A 19,640-nucleotide genomic window follows, 5' to 3' on the forward strand; every position below is an offset into this window, starting at 1 on the left:
CTGAGCGTAGGGGCACATGCCTGTAATTCCAGCTACTCGGGAGGCTAAGGCAGGAGAATCACTTGAACCAACAAGTTGGAGGTTGCAGGGAGCCGAGCTCACACACTGCACTCCAGCCTGGTGATAGAGCGAGACTCAGTCTCAAAAAACAAACAAATAAATAAAAAAAAACAACTTGACACACTTAGAAAATGAAGGTTTGTGCTATTGGTTTTCTTTTATTTTAGAAAAATAAAGCATTGTTTAAATATTTCTTACAAGTACAAATATAATTTAAATTTAATAAATGTTCAAAGATATCTGTAATTAAATTTCGTTCAGCAGACATATGTCTAATAGAGAACTTGCTAAGTAGGATATAAAGGATGATTACATGAAAAATCACAAAATTGTCAGTAAGAGTCTTAAAAGGCAGTGATAGGACAATAGTTAAAAGATATCAAATATTTATTCTTAAACATTAGACAGGATATTAATAGTTTTAATAACCTTGAAGTTTGACAACACTATGACATTACAGACCACTTTTATTTATGAAAATACATGCAAATAGCAAACACCAGTTGGGCTTAAGGGTGTTACCTTACCAGTAAGTGACAAAGCTGGAATTCAAACCAGGTTTGAGCTATACCAGTACTACCCTTGAAAAGATTTCCTTACATTCAGCTTTCCTTAATTTCTTAAACTCTTTTTTTTTTTAAATTGAGACAGAATCTTGCTCTATTGCCCAGGCTGGAGTGCAGTGACATGATCGTGGCTCACTGCAACCTCTGCCTCCCAGATTCAAGCAATTCTCGTGCCTCAGCCTCCCAAGTAGCTGTGATTACAGGTGTGCATCACCACACCTGGCTAATTTTTGTGCTTTTAGTAGAGGCGGTGTTTTGCCATGTCAGCCAGGCTGATCTTGAACTCCTGACCTCAGGTGATCCGCCCGCCTCGGCCTCCCAAAATGCTGATATTACTAGTGTGAGCCACCATGCCTGGTCAATTTCTTAAACTTTTGATTATACTAAATATGTTCCTTCTGCATGATAACACTATTTTTCCTTTTATAAAATTAATCTCTTAAAATACTTTAAAATTAAAAGTACACTTTTTAGATTCTTTAAAATACTCATTGCCATGTTCATGGCCTTTAGATGTGTGATCATAGCCTATTTGCTTTTCATTGACTTAGTTTCATATTTCTTTGCCTTTTTCCCGCTACTTTTCTTTATAGAACTATTTACTAGTAATGAAATCATTTTAAAGAATACGCTTTTTCTTCCTCCTGCTAACTGTTAAGAGAATGTTTTGTAATCACTCTGGTCATAGCCTGTAAGTTTCTTTTCTAAACTATCTTTTCAGGATACATATTTATTAACTTGCTTTCAAATGAATATGGCCATGTCTATGCAGCAAGTTTCTTTTCTTTCTTCTTTCCTTCTTCTCTTTTTTTTCTTTTCTTTCTTCTTTAAGACAAGATTTCGCTCTGTAGCCCAGGTTGAAGTGCAGTTGTACAAACATGACTCACTGTAGCCTCAACCTCTCTGGCTGAAGTGATCCTCCCACTTCAGCCTCCCAACCAAGTAGCTGGGACTACAGGTGTGCACCACCATGCTCCGCTAAGTTATTTAGTTTTTTGTAGACATGGATTCTCAGTGTGTTGCCCAGGCTAGTCTTGAACTCCTGGGCTGAAGCCATCTTCCTGCTTTGACCTCCCAAAGTGATAAGATTACAGGCTTGAGCCGTTATTCCCGACCTCTTTTTCTTTTTCTTTTTTTTCTTTTTTGAGACAGTCTTGCTCTTGTTGCCCAGGCTGGAGCGCAGTGGCATGATCTTGGCTCACTGCAACCTCCACCTCCCGGGTTCATGCGATTCTCCTGCCTTAGCCTCCCTAGTAGCTGGGATTATAGGCATGCGCCACCACGCTGAGCTAATTTTGTGTTTTTTAGTAGAGAGAGAGTTTCTCCATGTTGGTCAGGCTGGTCTCGAACTCCCAACCTCAGGTGATCTGCCCGCCTTGGCCTCCCAAAGTGCTGGGATTACAGGCGTGAGCCACCGTTCCCAGCCCTCTTTTTTTTTTTTTTAACTGAGCTTATTTATCTCTTCCCCAGCTTGAGTCTGGGTCCTACTGTCTTGGTCAGAGTATTTTACTATATTGACCTGGACAATTCTGCCATCATGAACCGTATTCAAAACCTAAATATGTAAGAACATAGAAAGATTATTTTAGAAGGAGAATTTTAAGACACACTTTATTCTGAAAATTTAGCAACAAAATGAAAGGTGAGTTGTGATAGTTGATGTATCAACAAATAGAAGAAAGCCTGTAATCTGTTTCGGAATGCTATTTCTGGGGCTGGTAACATCAAAAATACTCAAATTAAATGTTAACTTGCTGACTTATAAGATTTTCTCTAATTTAGAAGTTGGAGAACATATATACTCCTATTACCACTTTCCATCTTTCTCAAATATAGTTTTTATAGTTTTCTGTTGGCTTCATCATATTGAAAGATTATTAATCACTTACATATGTATAGTTTTCTGTTAAGTCCTGTTCAATATATTACAAAATTTTGATCTATGTATGTAATATCAATTAATAAGATGGTGTTAGTTAAGTCAGATTACGTGTGCATTCACTTAGTCATTGTTAATACTCCACAGAATATAAATTGTATTCCATGAGCATGAATTTCTCTCTTAATTCCACGTAATTGTCTTAAAATTATGCACCATTTATCGTTAGAGTGAAAGATTATGTGTCATTTATTGTAGTGGTAGAAGAAAATAAAACCAAAACAGAATCCATTCCAAAAGCTTAGTTTTTTTTTTTTCTTTTTTCTTTTGAGATGGAGTCTCCCTCTGTCACCCAGGCTGGAGTGCAGTGGCGTGATCTCTGCTCACTGCGAGCTCTGCCTCCCAGGTTCACGCCATTTTTCTGGCTCAGCCTCCCTAGTAGCTGGGACTACAGGCGCCCACCACCACACCCGGCTAATTTTTTGTATTTTTAGTAGAGACGGGGTTTCACCTTGTTAGCCAGGATGGTCTCGATCTCCTGACCTCGTGATCCGCCCTCCTCGGTCTCCCAAAGTGCTGGGATTACAGGCATGAGCCACCGCGCCCAGCCGAAAAGCTTAGGTTTTTATTGTTACTAGAGTAATTACATCTTCATATACTAAGGACAGCACACTATTACTGTCCAAGAATGGTGTCTCGACGACTGGTTGCTTACACTCTTTTCAGAGATGAAATAGGAACGTAAGCAAGCAGGAAGATTTTTGTCTAAATATGAAGCAAGAAAGGCTTAAATGTCTTTATTCAGGGGATTAGGCATCATAAGTTTTTTTCAGAGAAATTGTTTTCATGATATTTCCTATCTGTTTTTGTCACTTTGCTTTTGTCTAAGTACGTAATATTTATAATATTTATGAATTCATTATTTACACGTTAATACCAACATTTTTGATTTATTTTGTTTTATTAATACGATCTCTAATTCACATTTCATAGCCACCTTTGTATAGGCAAAAGAACTGAGAATTTAAAAAATTTTCAAAGGTTAAGGAAAAACAAATTTTCTAGTTTATGGTAATTATTGTTTATACTTTGTACGTTCTTGCCTGTTTTTTTTCCATTTACGGTGATTGAACTTTTATCTTTTAAATAACATTGAATAACCACAGTATTACAAGGCACTTTGGGATGGAACAGTTGAGTCTATTTTTATTTAGCTGTTATCCTCGGCAGTTTTATAATCTAGTAGAATGCAAAAATCCCCTTTTTGTGTGTCCTCAATACAAGTGGGAAGCACTTAGTAGGCACTTAATTATTTTATGTTGAGTGCGTGAATGAAGCCTTCTGCCTTTAGAGGGCTTATCTGGTTTGGGATGAGATAAATTATGAGCATTTTGAAAATTAAAAGAGAAGAAGACAATAATTATGTCATAGTCCTAATTAAATGAGATTAATTATAGAAGGTGTTTGATAGAGTACGTGATACATATTAAGTGTGCCAAAGTCCTTATTTTCTTGCGTTTTTGCTGAACATTAATATAAGTCATAAAGTGTTAAAATAATATGTACATGCAGAGGTTTTTTTGTTTTGTTTTTAAATAGAAAATAAGAAATGCTCTTGGAATTCAGAGAAGGGATTACTGTGGTGTGTGTAGGCTCAGACTAAGACATTGGTAGAATCCGAAAATGAAAGGGCATTTGGAGAGGTAGGAGAGAGAAGAGCATAAGCCAAGGCATGGAGCTGGGAAAGTTCAGGTAGTATCTGAAGACTAATTGTCTACTTATTTTTTTTAAATATAAAATTATGAGTTTCGTTCCTTCCTTTGCCCACCATCCTCCCCTCTGTTGCCCAGGCTAGAGTGCAGTGGTGTAGTCTCAGTTCACTGCAACCTCTGCCTCCCAAGTTCAAGCGATTCTTTTTTTTTTTTTTTTTGAGGCAAAGTCTCGCTCTGTCGCCCAGGCTGGAGTGCAGTGGCGAGATCTCGGCTCACTGCAAGCTCCGCCTCCCGGGTTCACGGCATTCTCCTGCCTCAGCCTCCCAAGTAGCTGGGACTATAGGTGCCCGCCACCATGCCCGGCCAATTTTTTGTATTTTCAGTAGAGACGGGGTTTCACCGTGTTAGCCAGGATGGTCTCGATCTCCTGACCTCATGATCCGCCCGCCTTGGCCTCCCAAAGTGCTGGGATTACAGGCGTGAGCCACTGCGCCCGGCCGTTCAAGCGATTCTTGTGCCTCAGCCTTCCGAGTAGCTGGGGCTACAGTTTTGAGCCACCATACCTGGCTAATTTTTGTATTTTTAGTAGAGACGGGGTTTCACCATGTTGCCATGGCCGGAGTTCAAGCGATCCATCCGTCTAGGCTTCTCAAAGTGCTGGGATTACAGGCGTGAGCCACCACGCCCAGCCTAATTGTCTACTTTGATTGGAGCATAGGATGTGTGAGTAGGAATGTGGAAGACAAAACTAGGTAGAGGGCATGGGAACAGATTGTCGTTAGCCTTGTTCCAAGAGTTTGGGCTTTATGTCGTTCCTTAAGATTTATGGATTCATAATTTATACATAAAGACTGAATGTTTTAAATATGAGAAGTGTTGCCTATTGAAGAATACTTCTTTAGAGATTATACACCTATCAACAGATAATCATGTTGGTTTAAAACATGTTTAAAACTCTTTTGGAGCTAACCATAAACAAAATCGTACATTATAGAAGACTTATCATTTGCAAGTAATACTTTCTGAGACCTCTGTAAATCCTCAGATTTTAAGATTGAGACATATTTTTGTGGAATTCTTTATCTAAATTATATTTCCATTGAGAGTAATATGTTCTGTTTCTTACATGTACGCATATTCTACAAGTTAATATCCTTTTCAACTTTAATGAAGGTTTTATTTCACTTGAATCCTTTTTGCTCAGGTTGGAGCATTTGCTGAATTAGTTCAGTGATTTTTGGTGGGGGAGGTATAGAACATTTCTGTTCTTTTTCTGGTTAAGAGCTGCCATTTTCTTAGTCCTTACATTTTTCTTTCTTTCTTTCAGAGGGCATTTTACATCAATAAATTTAGGTTTTTTTTCTTTTTTCTTTTTTCTTTTGAGACGGAGTCTCCCTCTGTCACCCAGGCTGGAGTGCAGCGGCGTGATCTCTGCTCACTGCGAGCTCTGCCTCCCAGGTTCACGCCATTCTTCTGGCTCAGCCTCCCGAGTAGCTGGGACTACAGGCGCCCGCCACCATACCCGGCTAATTTTTTTGTATTTTTAGTAGAGCCGGGGTTTCGCTGTGTTAGCCAGGATGGTCTCAATCTCCTGACCTCGTGATCCGCCCGCCTCAGCCTCCCAAAGTGCAGGGATTACAAGGTTGAGCCACCGTGCCCAGCCTAGTTTTTTTTCTTAAACTCTTTAGAGTCATTGCCTTTTAACTTTAATACAAATGCTTGGCTGGGCATGGCGGCACACACCTGTGGGCCCAGCTGCTGAAGAGGCTGAAGCAGGAGAATCGCCTGAGCCCAGGAGGTTAAGACTACAGTGAGCTGTGATTGTGCCATTGCACTCCAACCCCGTCTCAAAAAAACTTCCAAAAACAAATGCTTGGTGTCAGGCTAGACTCATGCATTTAGCCCCTAGATTGGGCCTCTAGCTTCTCCATTGCCTTAACAAAGTATCTTCTGAGTAGCTCTCAAAACAGTGGTAACCATGAATGTTAAATCTATGAATGTCATACTGTCTCATACCGTAAATCTGCAGAATTCCTCCTTTGATTGATATCTCTTTTCTTCTGCATATGTGTATATGTACATATACAGTTATCCTTCGATGTCTGTAGGGGATTGGTTCCAGGAACTCCCCCATCCGATACAAAAAACTGGAAGCTCAAGTTCCAATTTTCTTATATAAGGTGGTATAGTATTAGCACACAAACTATGCACACCCTCCCATATACTTTAAATCATCTCTAGATTATTTATAATACTTAATGTAAATGCTGTGAAAATAGTTGTTATACTATATTTTTAAAATTTTGTATTTATAGTTTATTGAATGTTTTTGATAGATGGTTGAATCTGCAGATGTAGAATTCATGGATATGAAGGGCTAACTGCATATATATATATGTATGTGTGTGTGTGTGTAAATTTAAAAAAAAAAAACGGAATTTCTAGCCCTTTGAGCAAACATAAGGAACATTTATAAAGAGTTGAAAGATAGGAAGATGTGCTGAGGGAATTTAACTGACTGATTCGAATTCTGAGGGAGCCTTTGGGATCTCAAGAAACCTACTGATGTACATTTATTTATAAGCTGCCATAAGGTGATAATGTGGGTGTAATTAATTTAGTGCTTTAAGTGAGAATTTGGGCAGTTGAGGGTTTTCTGTATACGAAAATCTATGTTTGTAATCTTACATTTAGGGATGGAGAGATTGCTTTTGAAAGAATATACCAGTATCTCCTATAGCATTTCAGAGGTAAAATGTTATCTAGAAGGATCACTTGAGCCTGGGAGTTCAAGGCTGTAGTGAACTATGATCATGCCACTGCACTCCTAACCTGGCAGCAAAGAGAGACCCTCATCTCTAACAAAACAAAATGAAATTTATCTTTATTTTCAATATAATCCATAAGTTCACATCTTATCTTTTTTTGAAATGTAATAATAATAAAATGGTACAGTAATTTTATTTATTAGGAAAATTTCAGGAGACTCACTAGTTTGTTAAAATGTAAAACTAGGCCGGGTGCGGTGGCTCATGCCTGTAATCCCAGCACTTTGGGAGGCCGAGGCAGGCAGATCACCCGAGGTCAGGAGTTTGAGACCAGCCTGACCAACATGGTGAAACCCTGTCTCTACTAAAAATACAAAAATTAGCCAAACACAGTGGCGGGTGCTTGTAATCCCAGCTACTCTGGAGGCTGACATAGGAGAATTGCTTGAATCCGGGAGGGGGAGGTTGCAGTGAGCCGAGATCATGCCACTGTACTCCAGCCTGGGCAACAGAGCGAGACTGTCTTAAAAAAAAAAAAGTAAAACTAGCTGTAGAATAAATACCAGATTAGAATACAGTTTTTATGCTTGGTGTGGTGGCTTATGCATGTAGTTCCAGCACTTTGGGAGGCCAAGGTGAGAGGATTGCTTGAGGCTAGGAGTTCGAGACCAGCCTGGCAACATAGCGAGACCCTGTCTCTACCAAAAAGATTAAAATTAGCTGCATGTGGTGATGTGTGCCTATAGTCCCAGCAACTTGGGAGGCTGAGGCGAGAGAATTGCTTGAGTTCAGGATTTTGAGGCTGCGGTGAGCTATGATTGCACTCCAGCCTGGGCAACAGAGCAAGACCCTGTCTCAAATAAATAAACAAATAAATGAATAAGCAAGCAAGCAATTTTTAAGTTGAACATCAGTTCTCTACTTGACTCCAGAATTAAATAGGCATCCAGTTGCTTTTTGTGTTTATTTTTATATTCACTGCTTTTGCCTGCGACTGTGTTTCTGGTTCTAAGTAAATATAACATATGCTACTGGTACACATACGTCTTAGGCAACGTATGTTTCATTCACTGGATTGTTAGCTCTGTTTTGTTTTGTCACTACTTTAGTCCCAGTGCCAATAACTGTGCCAGGCACAAAGTAGGTGTTTAGTTAATATTGTTAAATGAACAAATACAAATATTTGATTTTATCACTTGAATCCTCATTTATTAGTACTGCACTATCTTTTCTTAGCTGTTTTTGTGAACATATGTGTGCTGGTCTTGTACCCTAACTAGATTGGAAGTACATTGTGGGTAGAAACTTGGTTTTATTTGTTTCACCTGTATTCTCCTTTACAGCAGTTTAGAACTGATGGGAAGTAGGTATTTCCCAAACATGTGATTGAACTGAAATATATTGGTAGATTTTATTTTATCAGGAGACTTCCAAAAGTATAGTCATAAATAAGGAATTTGGAAGAGAATCAAAAAGCTAGTATATACTCGTCTGTCAGCTTGAAGGCCTGTATAAGACTGCATACTTCTGTGGAGTAAAAAGGGTAGGGTTCTGGGGCTGGACGGGAGCTCACACCTGTAATCCCAACACTTGAGGGAAAAAAAAAAAAGGTAGGGTTCTGGGACTATTCTTTGCTGCTACTGCTTTTTTTTTTTTGAGGCAGTTTTGCTCTGTCTTTCAGGCTAGAGTGCAGTGGCATGATCTCGACTCACCACAACCTCTACCTCTCGGGTTCAAGCAGTTCTCCTGCCTGAGCCTCCTGAGTAGCTGAGATTACAGGCGCTTGCCACCACACCTGGCTAATTTTTTTATATTTTTAGTAGAGATGGGGGTTTTACCATGTTGGCCAGGCTGGTTAAGAACTCCTGACCTCAAGTGATTCGCCCGTCTCTGCCTCCAAAAGTGCTAGGATTACAGGCATGAGCCACTGCGCCCGGCCTCTGGCACTGTTCTTTTCCTTGTTTCTTAACAGACTATTTTCTGCTTTTTGTTTTGTTTTGTTTTGTTTTGCTTTGTTTTTTGTTTTTGCCCTTCTGTGTTACAAATGGTTTAAGCCAGTGGTTCTCCAAGGGTGGTCCCAGATCAGCAGCATTATCACCTTGGTACTTACTAGAAATGAAAATTCTTGGGCCCCACTCCAGATCTACTGAATGAGCAACTCTGAGGGTAGAACCTAAAAAATTGTGTTTTAACAAGTCATCTGGGTGATTCTGATGGTAAAGTTTGATGTCACCAAATGATAATGACACTTTTTTTTTTTTGAGATGGAGTCTTGCTCTGTTGCCCAGTCTGGAGTGCAGTGTCATGATCTTGGCTCACTGCAACTTCCACCTCCCAGGTTCAAGCAATTCTCCTGCCTCAGCCTCCTGAGTAGCTGGGACTACAGGCATACGCCAACATGCCTGGCTAATTTTTGTATTTTTAGTAGAGATGGGGTTTCATCATACTGGTCAGGCTGGTCTCGAACTCCTGACCTCAGGTGATCCACCTGCCTCGGTCTCCCAAAGTGCTGGGATTACAGGCGTGAACCACCGCGCCTAGCCTGATAATGACCCTGTCTTTAAGAGAGAGGGCTAGAGGCAGGGATTATGTGCCAGAGAAAACTAGCAGCCTAGATTTAAGAGGATAATATAATCCAAAGCTTTTCAGAGGGAATAGCTATAGTTTATAGAAGGCATTAAGACATAAAGCAGATTAATGAAACTTCATTGTACACTGTAACCATATAATTGACTTTTACTTATATATTTCCTCTTTTACTTTGAAGTTTGTGTTCAAATCAAAAGATGAGAACCTTAAATTAATCAAGCTTTATGATATTTTATTTTAGATTTTTTGTAAAAGTGAATGCTCTTTATATTCCATAGCAAGTAACTGAAAAGCTACTGAAAAGTGTCCAACCCAAGAATTTTGTGTATTTTTCATTTTGAATATACTTCTCAGTGATTTCAATTTTGAATCCTAGCCCTTTTAAATTTTAGAATACAGTGTAGTTTAAAATGGCTTCAATAAGGCTGGGCGGGGTGGCCCGCACCTGTAATCCCAGCGCTTAGGGAGGCCAAGGTGGGTGGATCACGAGGTCAGCAGTTTGAGAACAGCCTGACCAACATGGTAAAACCCTGTCTCTACTAAAAATACAAAAATTAGCTGGGTGTGGTGGTGTGCACCTGTAATCCCAGCTACTCAGGAGGCTGAGGTAGGAGAATTACTTCAACCCCAGGAGGCTGAAGTTGCAGTGAGCCGAAATTGCACCACTGCACTCCAGCCTGGGCGACAGAGCGAGACTCCATCTCAAAAGAAAAAAAAAAGGTGGGGGGGCTTTAATAAATTAAGTGGTACATTTTAATTGTTTATTAGATATTATGTATGCAGATAAACCTGTTTAAATATAGAAGATTTATATTCCTATTTACATATATCCTTTTGACAAATCAGAATTGAAAATAATATAAAAATAAATTTTCTTTTTGTCATGCAGACTTAAATAGTAAGATATCTTCCTTCTATTATTTTTATCTTTTTTGTTTATAATGGTTAGGAAGTGAATATCTAATTTTCTATACTGTGAAAAATACGTATAAAGTATCATGGACATTCAACATTCATTTTCCTTGAAGATAATTCCAAAGTTTTCTCTCCAGAAATATATGCTGTTATCATTAGGTTTAGTTGTACTGATAAATGGCAGTATGATGATTTGTAATTTTTTAAACATATTTTATTCGTAACAGTTTTTTTTTTTTTTTTTTGAGATGGAGTCTCACTCTGTTGCCCGGTCTGGAGTGCAGTGGCATGGTCTCGGCTCACTGCAACCTCCACCTGCGGGGTTCAAGCAATTCTCTGCCTCAGCCTCCCAAGTAGCTGGGATTACAGGCACCTGCCACCACGCCCGGCTAATTTTTTTTCGTATTTTTAGTAGAGATGGGGTTTCACCATCTTGGCCAGGCTGGTCTTGAATTCCTGACCTCGTGATCCACCCGCCTCGGCCTCCCAAAGTGCTGGGATTACAGGCGTGAGCCATCGTGCCCTGCCTTTTTTTTTTTTTTTTTTTTTTTTTTTTTTTGAGATGGAGTCTCATCGTGTCGCCCAGGCTAGAGTGCAGTGGTGCGATCTCTGCACACTGCAACCTCCGCCTCCTGGGTTTGAGTGGTTCTTCTGTCTCAGCCTTCCGAGTAGCTGGGAATACAGGTGCCTGCCACCATGCCTGGCTAATTTTTGTATGTTTAGTGGAGATAGGGTTTCACCACGTTGGCCAGGCTGGTCTCGAACTCCTGACCTCAAGTGATCCCCCCCCGCCTTGGCCTCCCAAACTTCTGGATTACAGGTGTGAGCCACTGTGTCCGACCTATTTTCCTCTTTTTCTTTTTACCTTTTTTCCTTCCCTTTTTTTCTTCCTTTCGCTGTTTTCGTCTTTTATGTCTCTCACCCTCGCCCTTCCTCAGTTCAGTTCAAAGAGCAATATACTGCCATATCTGGAGAATTTTTAGCTGGAATTTAATCTTTATTTTAAAAGAGTAAGAATTTATACCAATTATTATGTTTTCGACTGAGGTCGTTTTACAGAAGGAATTCTTTTTTATGTAGGAATGTGTTTTAAGACTTTTTGTTTCTAACGTCTAAGTTTCATAGAGAAAAAAAGGTAAAAGATTGATATTATTCTCATAGTCTTTTACTCTTTTCTCAAAGGTCTTAGTTCAGGTCCTAATTTTCTTTCAATTATACTCATTTATTTAACCAGTCTCCTTTAGGTGGTCATTTGGGTTGTATACATATTCTTGTCTGTGTTTTATCAGTCATGTATTATATAATTTCACGTATGTGCAAATATATATTTGAAGGATAACATTCTAAAATTGCTGAGTTAAAGGGTATATGCATTTACAAACTTGACAGATATTACCAGTTGTCCTCTATAAAGTGAAACTGGTTTATATCACCACAGCTAACATATAAATGTCTGTTTTCTACTATATTATTAAATTACTGAACTTTATCCATCTGATGGAAAAGGAAAAATCTGATTGTACTTTATTTTTTATATTTTTAATTTTTTTATGAGATGTCTTGGTATGTTGGCCACGATGGTCTCAAACTCCAGCCTCAAGCAATTCTCTCATCTCAGTCTCCCAAAGTTCTGGGATTACAGGCATTAGCTACCATGCCTGGCCCTGATTACTACCGCCCCCCACCACCACCACCCTCCCCCCTTTTTTTTTTTGAGACAGGGTCTCACTCTGTCACCCATGTTAGAGTGTGGTGGTGTGATCACTGCTCACTGCAGCCTTGGCCTCCTGGCCTGAGGTGATTCTCCTGCCTCAGCCTCCCAAGTAGCTGGGACCACAGACACATGCCACCATGCCTGGCTGATTTTTAAAATTATTTGTAGGGACGTGGTCTGGCTATGTTGCACAGGCTAGGCTCAAACTCCTGAGCTCAAGTTATCCTCCCGCCTCGGCCTCCCAAAGTGCTGTAATTACAGGGCTGAGCCACTGTGCCCAGCCTCTGATTATACTTTTAATTGTAATTTCTCTTATGCTTGAAGTTCAACATATACAGTGAAGACTTTACGGTATTGTAGGCTGAAGTTTCAGAATCATCCAGGACCGATGATGTTAGCAGAAGTGCAAAACTAGCCAAGGAGTATCGAGAGGACAAAATTGATAATTGATATTGTTATTACCTTCAAAGTTTGATTGCATTGATTAGCTTATTATTTTTATTAAAGTCATTTTAAAGAGCATATAAAGTTCTATGCCAAAGCATGTTTGGCCTGACAAGTTGGGCTGTCACTTCCTTTTGACAAGACTTTCATTTTTATCAGCTTTAAATGCATGTGTCATTACTATTCTGGTTAGGTAACATAATTATCCCACTGCAGAATATATAATTTCAAAAGAGTCTTGTGGATATTTGATGCCTTTTCCTCTGAAAACAATTGAATTGTTTTCAGACCACTTTTATTTCAGTAAGATAAATGTAATCCTTCCTTTAATTGTAATGTAAAATTTAAGAGCACATTGAAATGAAAACAAAAGCTTAACACTACCTACATTTTGAAAGTTATAAGAGACTAGATAAGTTGGATTTTATGTTTCTTGTGGTACCGAATAGAAACAAAGCTCATTCAAACTAAGTTTGAATGAGAATTAAGTTTAATGGCTGACTTGCTAAACCTGAGTTGCACAATCCTCACAATTCCTTAGGGATGTGGCAAGGTCATCCTTAAATGTAAAGTTCTTGCTCACTTAATGGAAAGCACTGTAAATACATAAATAACATTGTTACCTGTCTTAGTGGGTCAGTATAATAGACGGGGGTGGTGGTACATGTGAGAATAGTGAAATTTATAGCTAGTTTTGAGGCCCTTGTGACTTTTAAGAGGTATTATGAGTCACTTTAACAAGTTAGTGTTTGTGACATAGTTTCAACTTCTTATGTGAAAGATAGTATTTCAATTGTAAATGTTCTTTTAATATTCTGGAGAGCTACTCTTTCCTAGCCCCTCTGTTTTACTGACTTTAAAAGTTGTTTACAGTTTGTTTCATGTTCAAATGTAGGGTTTTAGTAATTCCTTGGGGTGGCTGGCAGGAATGGGCAGAAGGCCATTGTCTCTAATTTTCCTTTTCCCAACTTTCACTTTCTTTTTTCTATGGATTACATGTCAAAGTGGGTTAGAAAAATGGTGGGGATTGAGAAAAGGGAGTAATTTATTGTTTGTAGGGGAGGTCCAAAATAAAGTCACTTAAGGAATCTGTCATAAAATTTAAATATATGATGAAGCTTGTGCAAGGGGATTATAAGAACAGATTTTACTTTAACCCTTCCTGCTTTATAAAAAGATCCTGTTGATGGCAAAAAGACAAACACCTTAGCAAACTGTACTGTACACCTTGCATTTGTTTGCATTAATATTAGTTGTTTTATTTTATTTTTTGATATGTAGTCTCACTCTGTTACCCAGGATGGAGTGCAGTGGCGTGATCTCGGCTCACTTGCAACCCCTGCCTCCTGGGTTCAAGCAATTCTCCTGCCTCAGCCTCCCGAGTAGCTGGGATTACAGGTGCCACCGGGCCCGGCTAATGTTTGTATTTTTAATAGAGACAGGGTTTCACCATGTTGGCCAGGCTGGTCTTGAACTCTTGACCTCAAGTGATCCACCCGCCTCAGCCTCCCAAAGTGCTGGGATTACAGGTGTGAGCCACTGCACCCGGCAATATTAGTTGTTTTATATTGTAGACTCTTAAATGATGTGGACTATGTGTTGTAAAATCCCTACCCTGAAGTAAAACGCATTTAGATGTCTCCCCCGCCCTTTTTAACTTAAATCCTTTTTCCCCTTTGCAGTCACTGCATTTTTATATTTGTACACATTTTGTGAGAAATATGTAAAGGAAATATTTTTGCATCTAATTGTTCTAACTTCCAAAGGTTCTTTACTGAGTTAAAAAAACTTTTTTTTTTTTTTTTTGGTCTAAACTGAATTTTGTCTGTCTTTCCCCTACTCAGGCCCAGATTGCCTTCCTACAGGGAGAAAGGAAGGGCCAAGAAAATTTGAAGAAGGATCTTGTGAGGAGGATCAAAATGTTGGAGTATGCTCTTAAACAGGAAAGGTAATTCAGTACAATAAAAAGTGGTGCTCTTTTTTGTTTGTTTGTTTTGAGACGGAGTTTCGTTCTTGTTGCCCAGGCTGGGGTGCAATGGTGTGATCTTGGCTCACCGCAACCTCCGCCTCCCGGTTTCAAGCAATTCTCCTGCCTCAGCCTCCCCCGTAGCTGGGATTATAGGCATGCGCCACCAGACCCAGCTAATTTTGTATTTTTAGTAGAGACGGGGGTTTCTCCATGTTGGTCAGGCTGGTCTCGAACTCCTGACCTCAGGTGATCTGCCCACCTTGGCCTCCTAAAGTGCTGGGATTACAGGTGTGAGCCACTGGGCCTGGCCAAAATGGTGGTCTCTTAAATGTTGGAATAATTTTTTCATCATTACTAAAATAAATTTAAATGTTAATACTGCTTGAGTTCAGGTGTATCTGTAGTAAACATTTGTATGAATGGTTGTAATATGTTAATTTTATTATGAATAGTTTAATAATGATCAAAAAACTGATTTATATGATTTCTTAAAAATTAGCAACATTTTTTTCCTATTCTGCCTGTTTTGAAGAAGCAGATGTGCTCCCTGAACTGTTAATACCCATTCATTTTAAAGTTGAAATAGTTTTTAATTTTTAAAGGAAATTTCTATAATGTTTACTCCTTTTCCTGTCATTTAATATTATTCAATTTAATGTATTTTCTTTAGAAAAAAATTGTTCCAGCAGACTATGTTAAGATTCTATATAGACTTTTTTTTTTTTTTTTTGAAACAGAATCTCGCAATGGTGCCCCTGCTTGAGTGCGGTGGGGGGATCTCGGCTCACTGCAAGCTCCACCTCCCGGGTTCACGCCATTCGCCTCCCGGGTTCACGCCATTCTCCTGTCTCAGCCTCCCGAGTAGCTGGGACTACAGGTGCCTGCCACCACGTCTGGCTAATTTTTTGTATTTTTAGTAGAGATGGGGTTTCACCGTGTTAGCCAGGATGGTCTCGATCTCCTGACCTCGTGATTCCCCCATCTCGGCCTCCCAAAGTGCTGGGATTACAGGCGTGAGCCACTGCGCCCAGCCTATAGACTTTTTTTGTGTATTTTGTTCCTTTGCTGTCTGTCGTTACAATCTCTCCAGAAGCTTATCTTACCTTTCTATTTTGCTGCTGTCTAAGATACTCTAGTAACTAAATTTGGGTCACAAGTAAAGGAAAATAGGTCATGAGTGAGATTTTTGGAAGTTATATGAGTTATTTATTTGCTTTAATGAATGGGCCTTGGATTTTTTTGTCGACAATCTGAATTCATTTTTTTTAGATAACTGAGTACTTATAGGTGATATTGGAATTATCTATTTTGCTACTTTCTTGCTTTGTTTTTAATGATGCTTGTTTTGTTTTTCTCTTTTTGAAGTTGGTGAATGGGATATTTGCAATAAAATAGCATTTAGATGCAATTAGATAAATAGATGATATTTATGAATAATGAGAAACAGATAAAATTTTATTAGAACTTATGTTCATCATCATGTAGAATCTTTAAATGGCATAAGGGATTGAAAATAGGTTGACCTCTTAGTGAAAAATACATGTTTCTTTTCATACTTTGGGTAAGTTGATGAAAAGCTGTATTAGGGACATGGAAAGAAAAAACATTTTTAAAAGTACATAATTTGGGAGTAGTGAGATTGTATTTTTTTTTTTTTTTCTTTTTTTGAGGTGGAGTCGTCCTGCTTTGTTGCCTAGGCTGGAGTGCAGTGGTGTGATCTCGGCTCACTGCAACCTCTGCCTCCTGGGCTCAAGCAATTCTCCTGTCTTAGCCTCCCGAGTTGCTGGGACTACAGGCGCATGCCACCATGCCCGGCTAATTTTTTTGCATTTTTAGTAGAGACAGGGTTTCACCATATTGGTCAGACTGGTCTCGAACTGCTGACCTCAGATAATCCACCGCCTCAGCCTCCCAAAGTGCTGTGATTACAGGCGTGAGCCAATGTACCTGGCCGAGTATTTGAGATTTTTATTTTTTTTTTGAGACGGAGTTTTGCTCTGTTGCCAGGCTGGAGTGCAGTGGCACGATCTTGGCTCACTGCAACCTCCACCTTCTGGGTTCAAGCAATTCTCCTGCCTCAGCCTCCTGAGTAGCTGGGATTACATGCGCTCGCCACCATGCCCAGCTAATTTTTGTGTTTTCGGTAGAGACGGGGTTTCACCGTGTTGACTGGGGTGGTCTCGATCTCTTGACTTCGTGATCTGCCTGCCTCAGCCTCCCAAAATGCTGGGTGGCATGAGCCACCGCGCGTGGCCTGGAGTGGTTATTTTCATCTGGAAGATGAAAGTAGAAGGGAGTGCAGAGTAAGAGGAGGTGAGGCTTGAATAGCATCAAATAAGAAGGTGGTTGTCAGACAGACAAGGTGCAGGAAGTAGAGAGAACATGTTTGACATGGAACAAAGCAGTTTTGGTGTGTTCAGAAATTTGTAATCTTTGTGTGTGGAGAGTAGGATGTTGGTTGTGATCCTCCTCTCAGTTGATGACCGATAATGGTAGAGGGGGCAAGAGTCAGATCACAGAGAGCCTAACCAAGGAGTTCAAACTTTTATCTTACATGTAACAGGGAATGTGGGAGGTTTAATTTTTTTTTTTTTTGAAGCAGGGTCTTGCTTTGTTGCCCAGGCTGTAGCGCAGTGGCACAGTCATGGTTCACTGCGGTGTCAACCTTCTGGGCACAAGTGATCCTCCCACTTCAGCCTCCCGAGTGGCTGGGAATACAGATATACTCCAGTCCACGCAGATAAATTTTTAATTTTTTAGAGAGACAGGGTCTCTCGCCCTGTTGCCAGGGCTGGTCTGGAACTCCTGGGCTCAAGCAGTCCTCCTGCTGTAGCCTCTCAAAGTGCCGTGAGTATAGGTGTGAGTCACCATGCCCAGCCAAAAAAATTTTATCTAAAATGATCTCAAACTAATAGAATCTTGTATACCCTGTACCCAGATTCACCAATTGAAAACGTTTTGCTGTATTTGCTTTATTGTGTTTGCTCTCTCTATAGGTACCATTTTTTTCCCCTAAATCATTTGCTAGTTTGTCCCTGACTACCGCTGTGTATATTTCCTAAGAGCAAGGACATTTCCTTATATGATTATAGTACATTACCAAATTAAAGAAATGTAACATTGATATTCTATTATCTGATACAGTCTATATTCAGATGTTCTAAAAATGATCTTTATAGCATTTTTTTTTCCTGGTCGAGGATCCAATCTGGAAATATATACTGCATTTAGTTGTTAAGCACTTGAAAGTTTTAAGCAAGATAGAGTATGAAATACATTTTAGAAAGATCTGACCTCAATGTGGGGGTGGACTGGAAACATCTGTAAATACAGGCAGAAAGATTGTAATAGTCTAAGATGAGAAATGATAACACAGTAGCTGCTGAAATAGACACATCAACTATAAAAAATTTTAAGTAGAGTCCATGAAATCTGAAGCTTATATAAAAATTTGGAGATGGGACAGTGGGTGAGTGAGAAAGATAATTTGAGAACGACTCCCAGGTTCCTGGCTTGAAGGACTATCCGAATTATGAGAGACTTTTAGAAGGTATCAAATGAATTACAAAGAAGAATTAAAGAGCAGATATGTGAGGGGGACGCATGATGAGAAATATATGCTTGGGAATCATCGGTATTATTGTGAGTGAAGTGAAAGGAGTAGTTGATAGAACAAGTATTGTGGAAACAGAAGAGAACTAGAAGGAGTGACAGGAAGTATAAATATTTGAAGAGAAGGCAGAGGAAGAAGAGCTAACAAAGAAATAGAGAAGGAAGGAGGAGAGAGTAGTATTTTGGAAGTAAGTTAAAGGAGGGAGTTCAATAACTGAAGATACTAAGTAGACTCCAATAAGTTGTACACTGAAAATAGTCATTTGGAGTTACCAGTTGGAAGCTTATTGGTACCCTTACTAAAGCAACCTCAGTAAGGCTGCAGGAACATGAGCAAGATCACAGAAGATCGAGGGCTGAGAAGGATAAAGTGGGGAGAGATGGAGTTGCTTATTATTATTATTTTTTTTCTTGGAGACAGAGTCTTGCTCTGTCACCAGGCTGGAGTGCAGTGGCGTGATCTTGGCTCACTGCAACCTCCGCCTCCTGGGTTCAAGCCATATCTCCTGCCTCAGTCTCCTGAGTAGCTGGGACTACAGGCATGTGCCACCACACTGGGCTAATTTTTGTATTTTTAGTAGAGATGGGGTGTCACCATCTTGGCCAGGATGGTCTCGATCCCTTGACCTTGTGATCCGCCTGCCTTGGCCTCCCAAAGTGTTGGGATCACAGACGTGAGCCACCGCGCCTGGCAGAGTTGCTTATTTTTTTTTAAGAAATTTGACTCTGAAGGACAGTAGAGATAAGGAACTGGCTGAATCCAGGGAAGATTTTTTTCTTCTCTTTCTTAACTAAATGGGATTGCTCCTGGAAAAGAGTCTGCTTTTGTGTCTTTTTTTTTTTTTTTTGAGACGGAGTTTTGCTCTTGTTGCCCAGGCTGGAGTGCAATGGCACGATCTTGGCTCACTGCAACCTCCACCTCCCAAGTTCAAGCGATTCTCCTGCCTCAGCCTCCCCAGTAGCTGGGATTACAGGCATGCACCACCACACCCGGCTAATTTTGTATTTTTGATAGAGATGGGGTTTCTCCATGTTGGTCAGACTGGTTTCGAACTCCCAACCTCAGGTGATCTGCCCACCTCGGCCTCCCAAAGTGTTGGGATTACAGGCGTGAGCCACCGCGCCCAGCCTGGTTTTGTATCTTTTGAAGTATATGGAATGATTTGGGATTATTCTTGATGTTATGGCACTATTTGTATAATCTAGGAAATTTTTAAAAAGCATTTATTTGTGGCTTGAATATTAAATTGAATTTTAAAAAAATTTATTGAGGAAAATTTGAAATATACTCATAGAGAAACTAATGTCTTTTATATACAGTCCCAAGTTTTAACAGTTAATGTTTTTGTCAGTCTTTTTCACCTTGATCTATTTTAATGCAATTCCAGATACCTTGTCATTTCACCTGTAAA

At 39.7% G+C, this 19,640-nt stretch overlaps 1 protein-coding gene across 1 annotated transcript in view; it reads left to right on the forward strand.

Annotated features, from left to right (window-relative positions):
- Positions 1–19,640, forward strand: part of STRN (striatin) — a 141,999-nt gene that overhangs the window by 27,120 nt on the left and 95,239 nt on the right. Inside the window, 1 exon segment of the mRNA XM_058429058.1 lies at positions 14,492–14,595. Within this exon segment, the coding sequence (XP_058285041.1) occupies positions 14,492–14,595 (104 nt within the window).

This window comes from Hylobates moloch, unplaced genomic scaffold, assembly GCF_009828535.3.
Source record: "Hylobates moloch isolate HMO894 unplaced genomic scaffold, HMol_V3 SCAFFOLD_15, whole genome shotgun sequence".
Taxonomy (NCBI): domain Eukaryota; kingdom Metazoa; phylum Chordata; class Mammalia; order Primates; family Hylobatidae; genus Hylobates; species Hylobates moloch.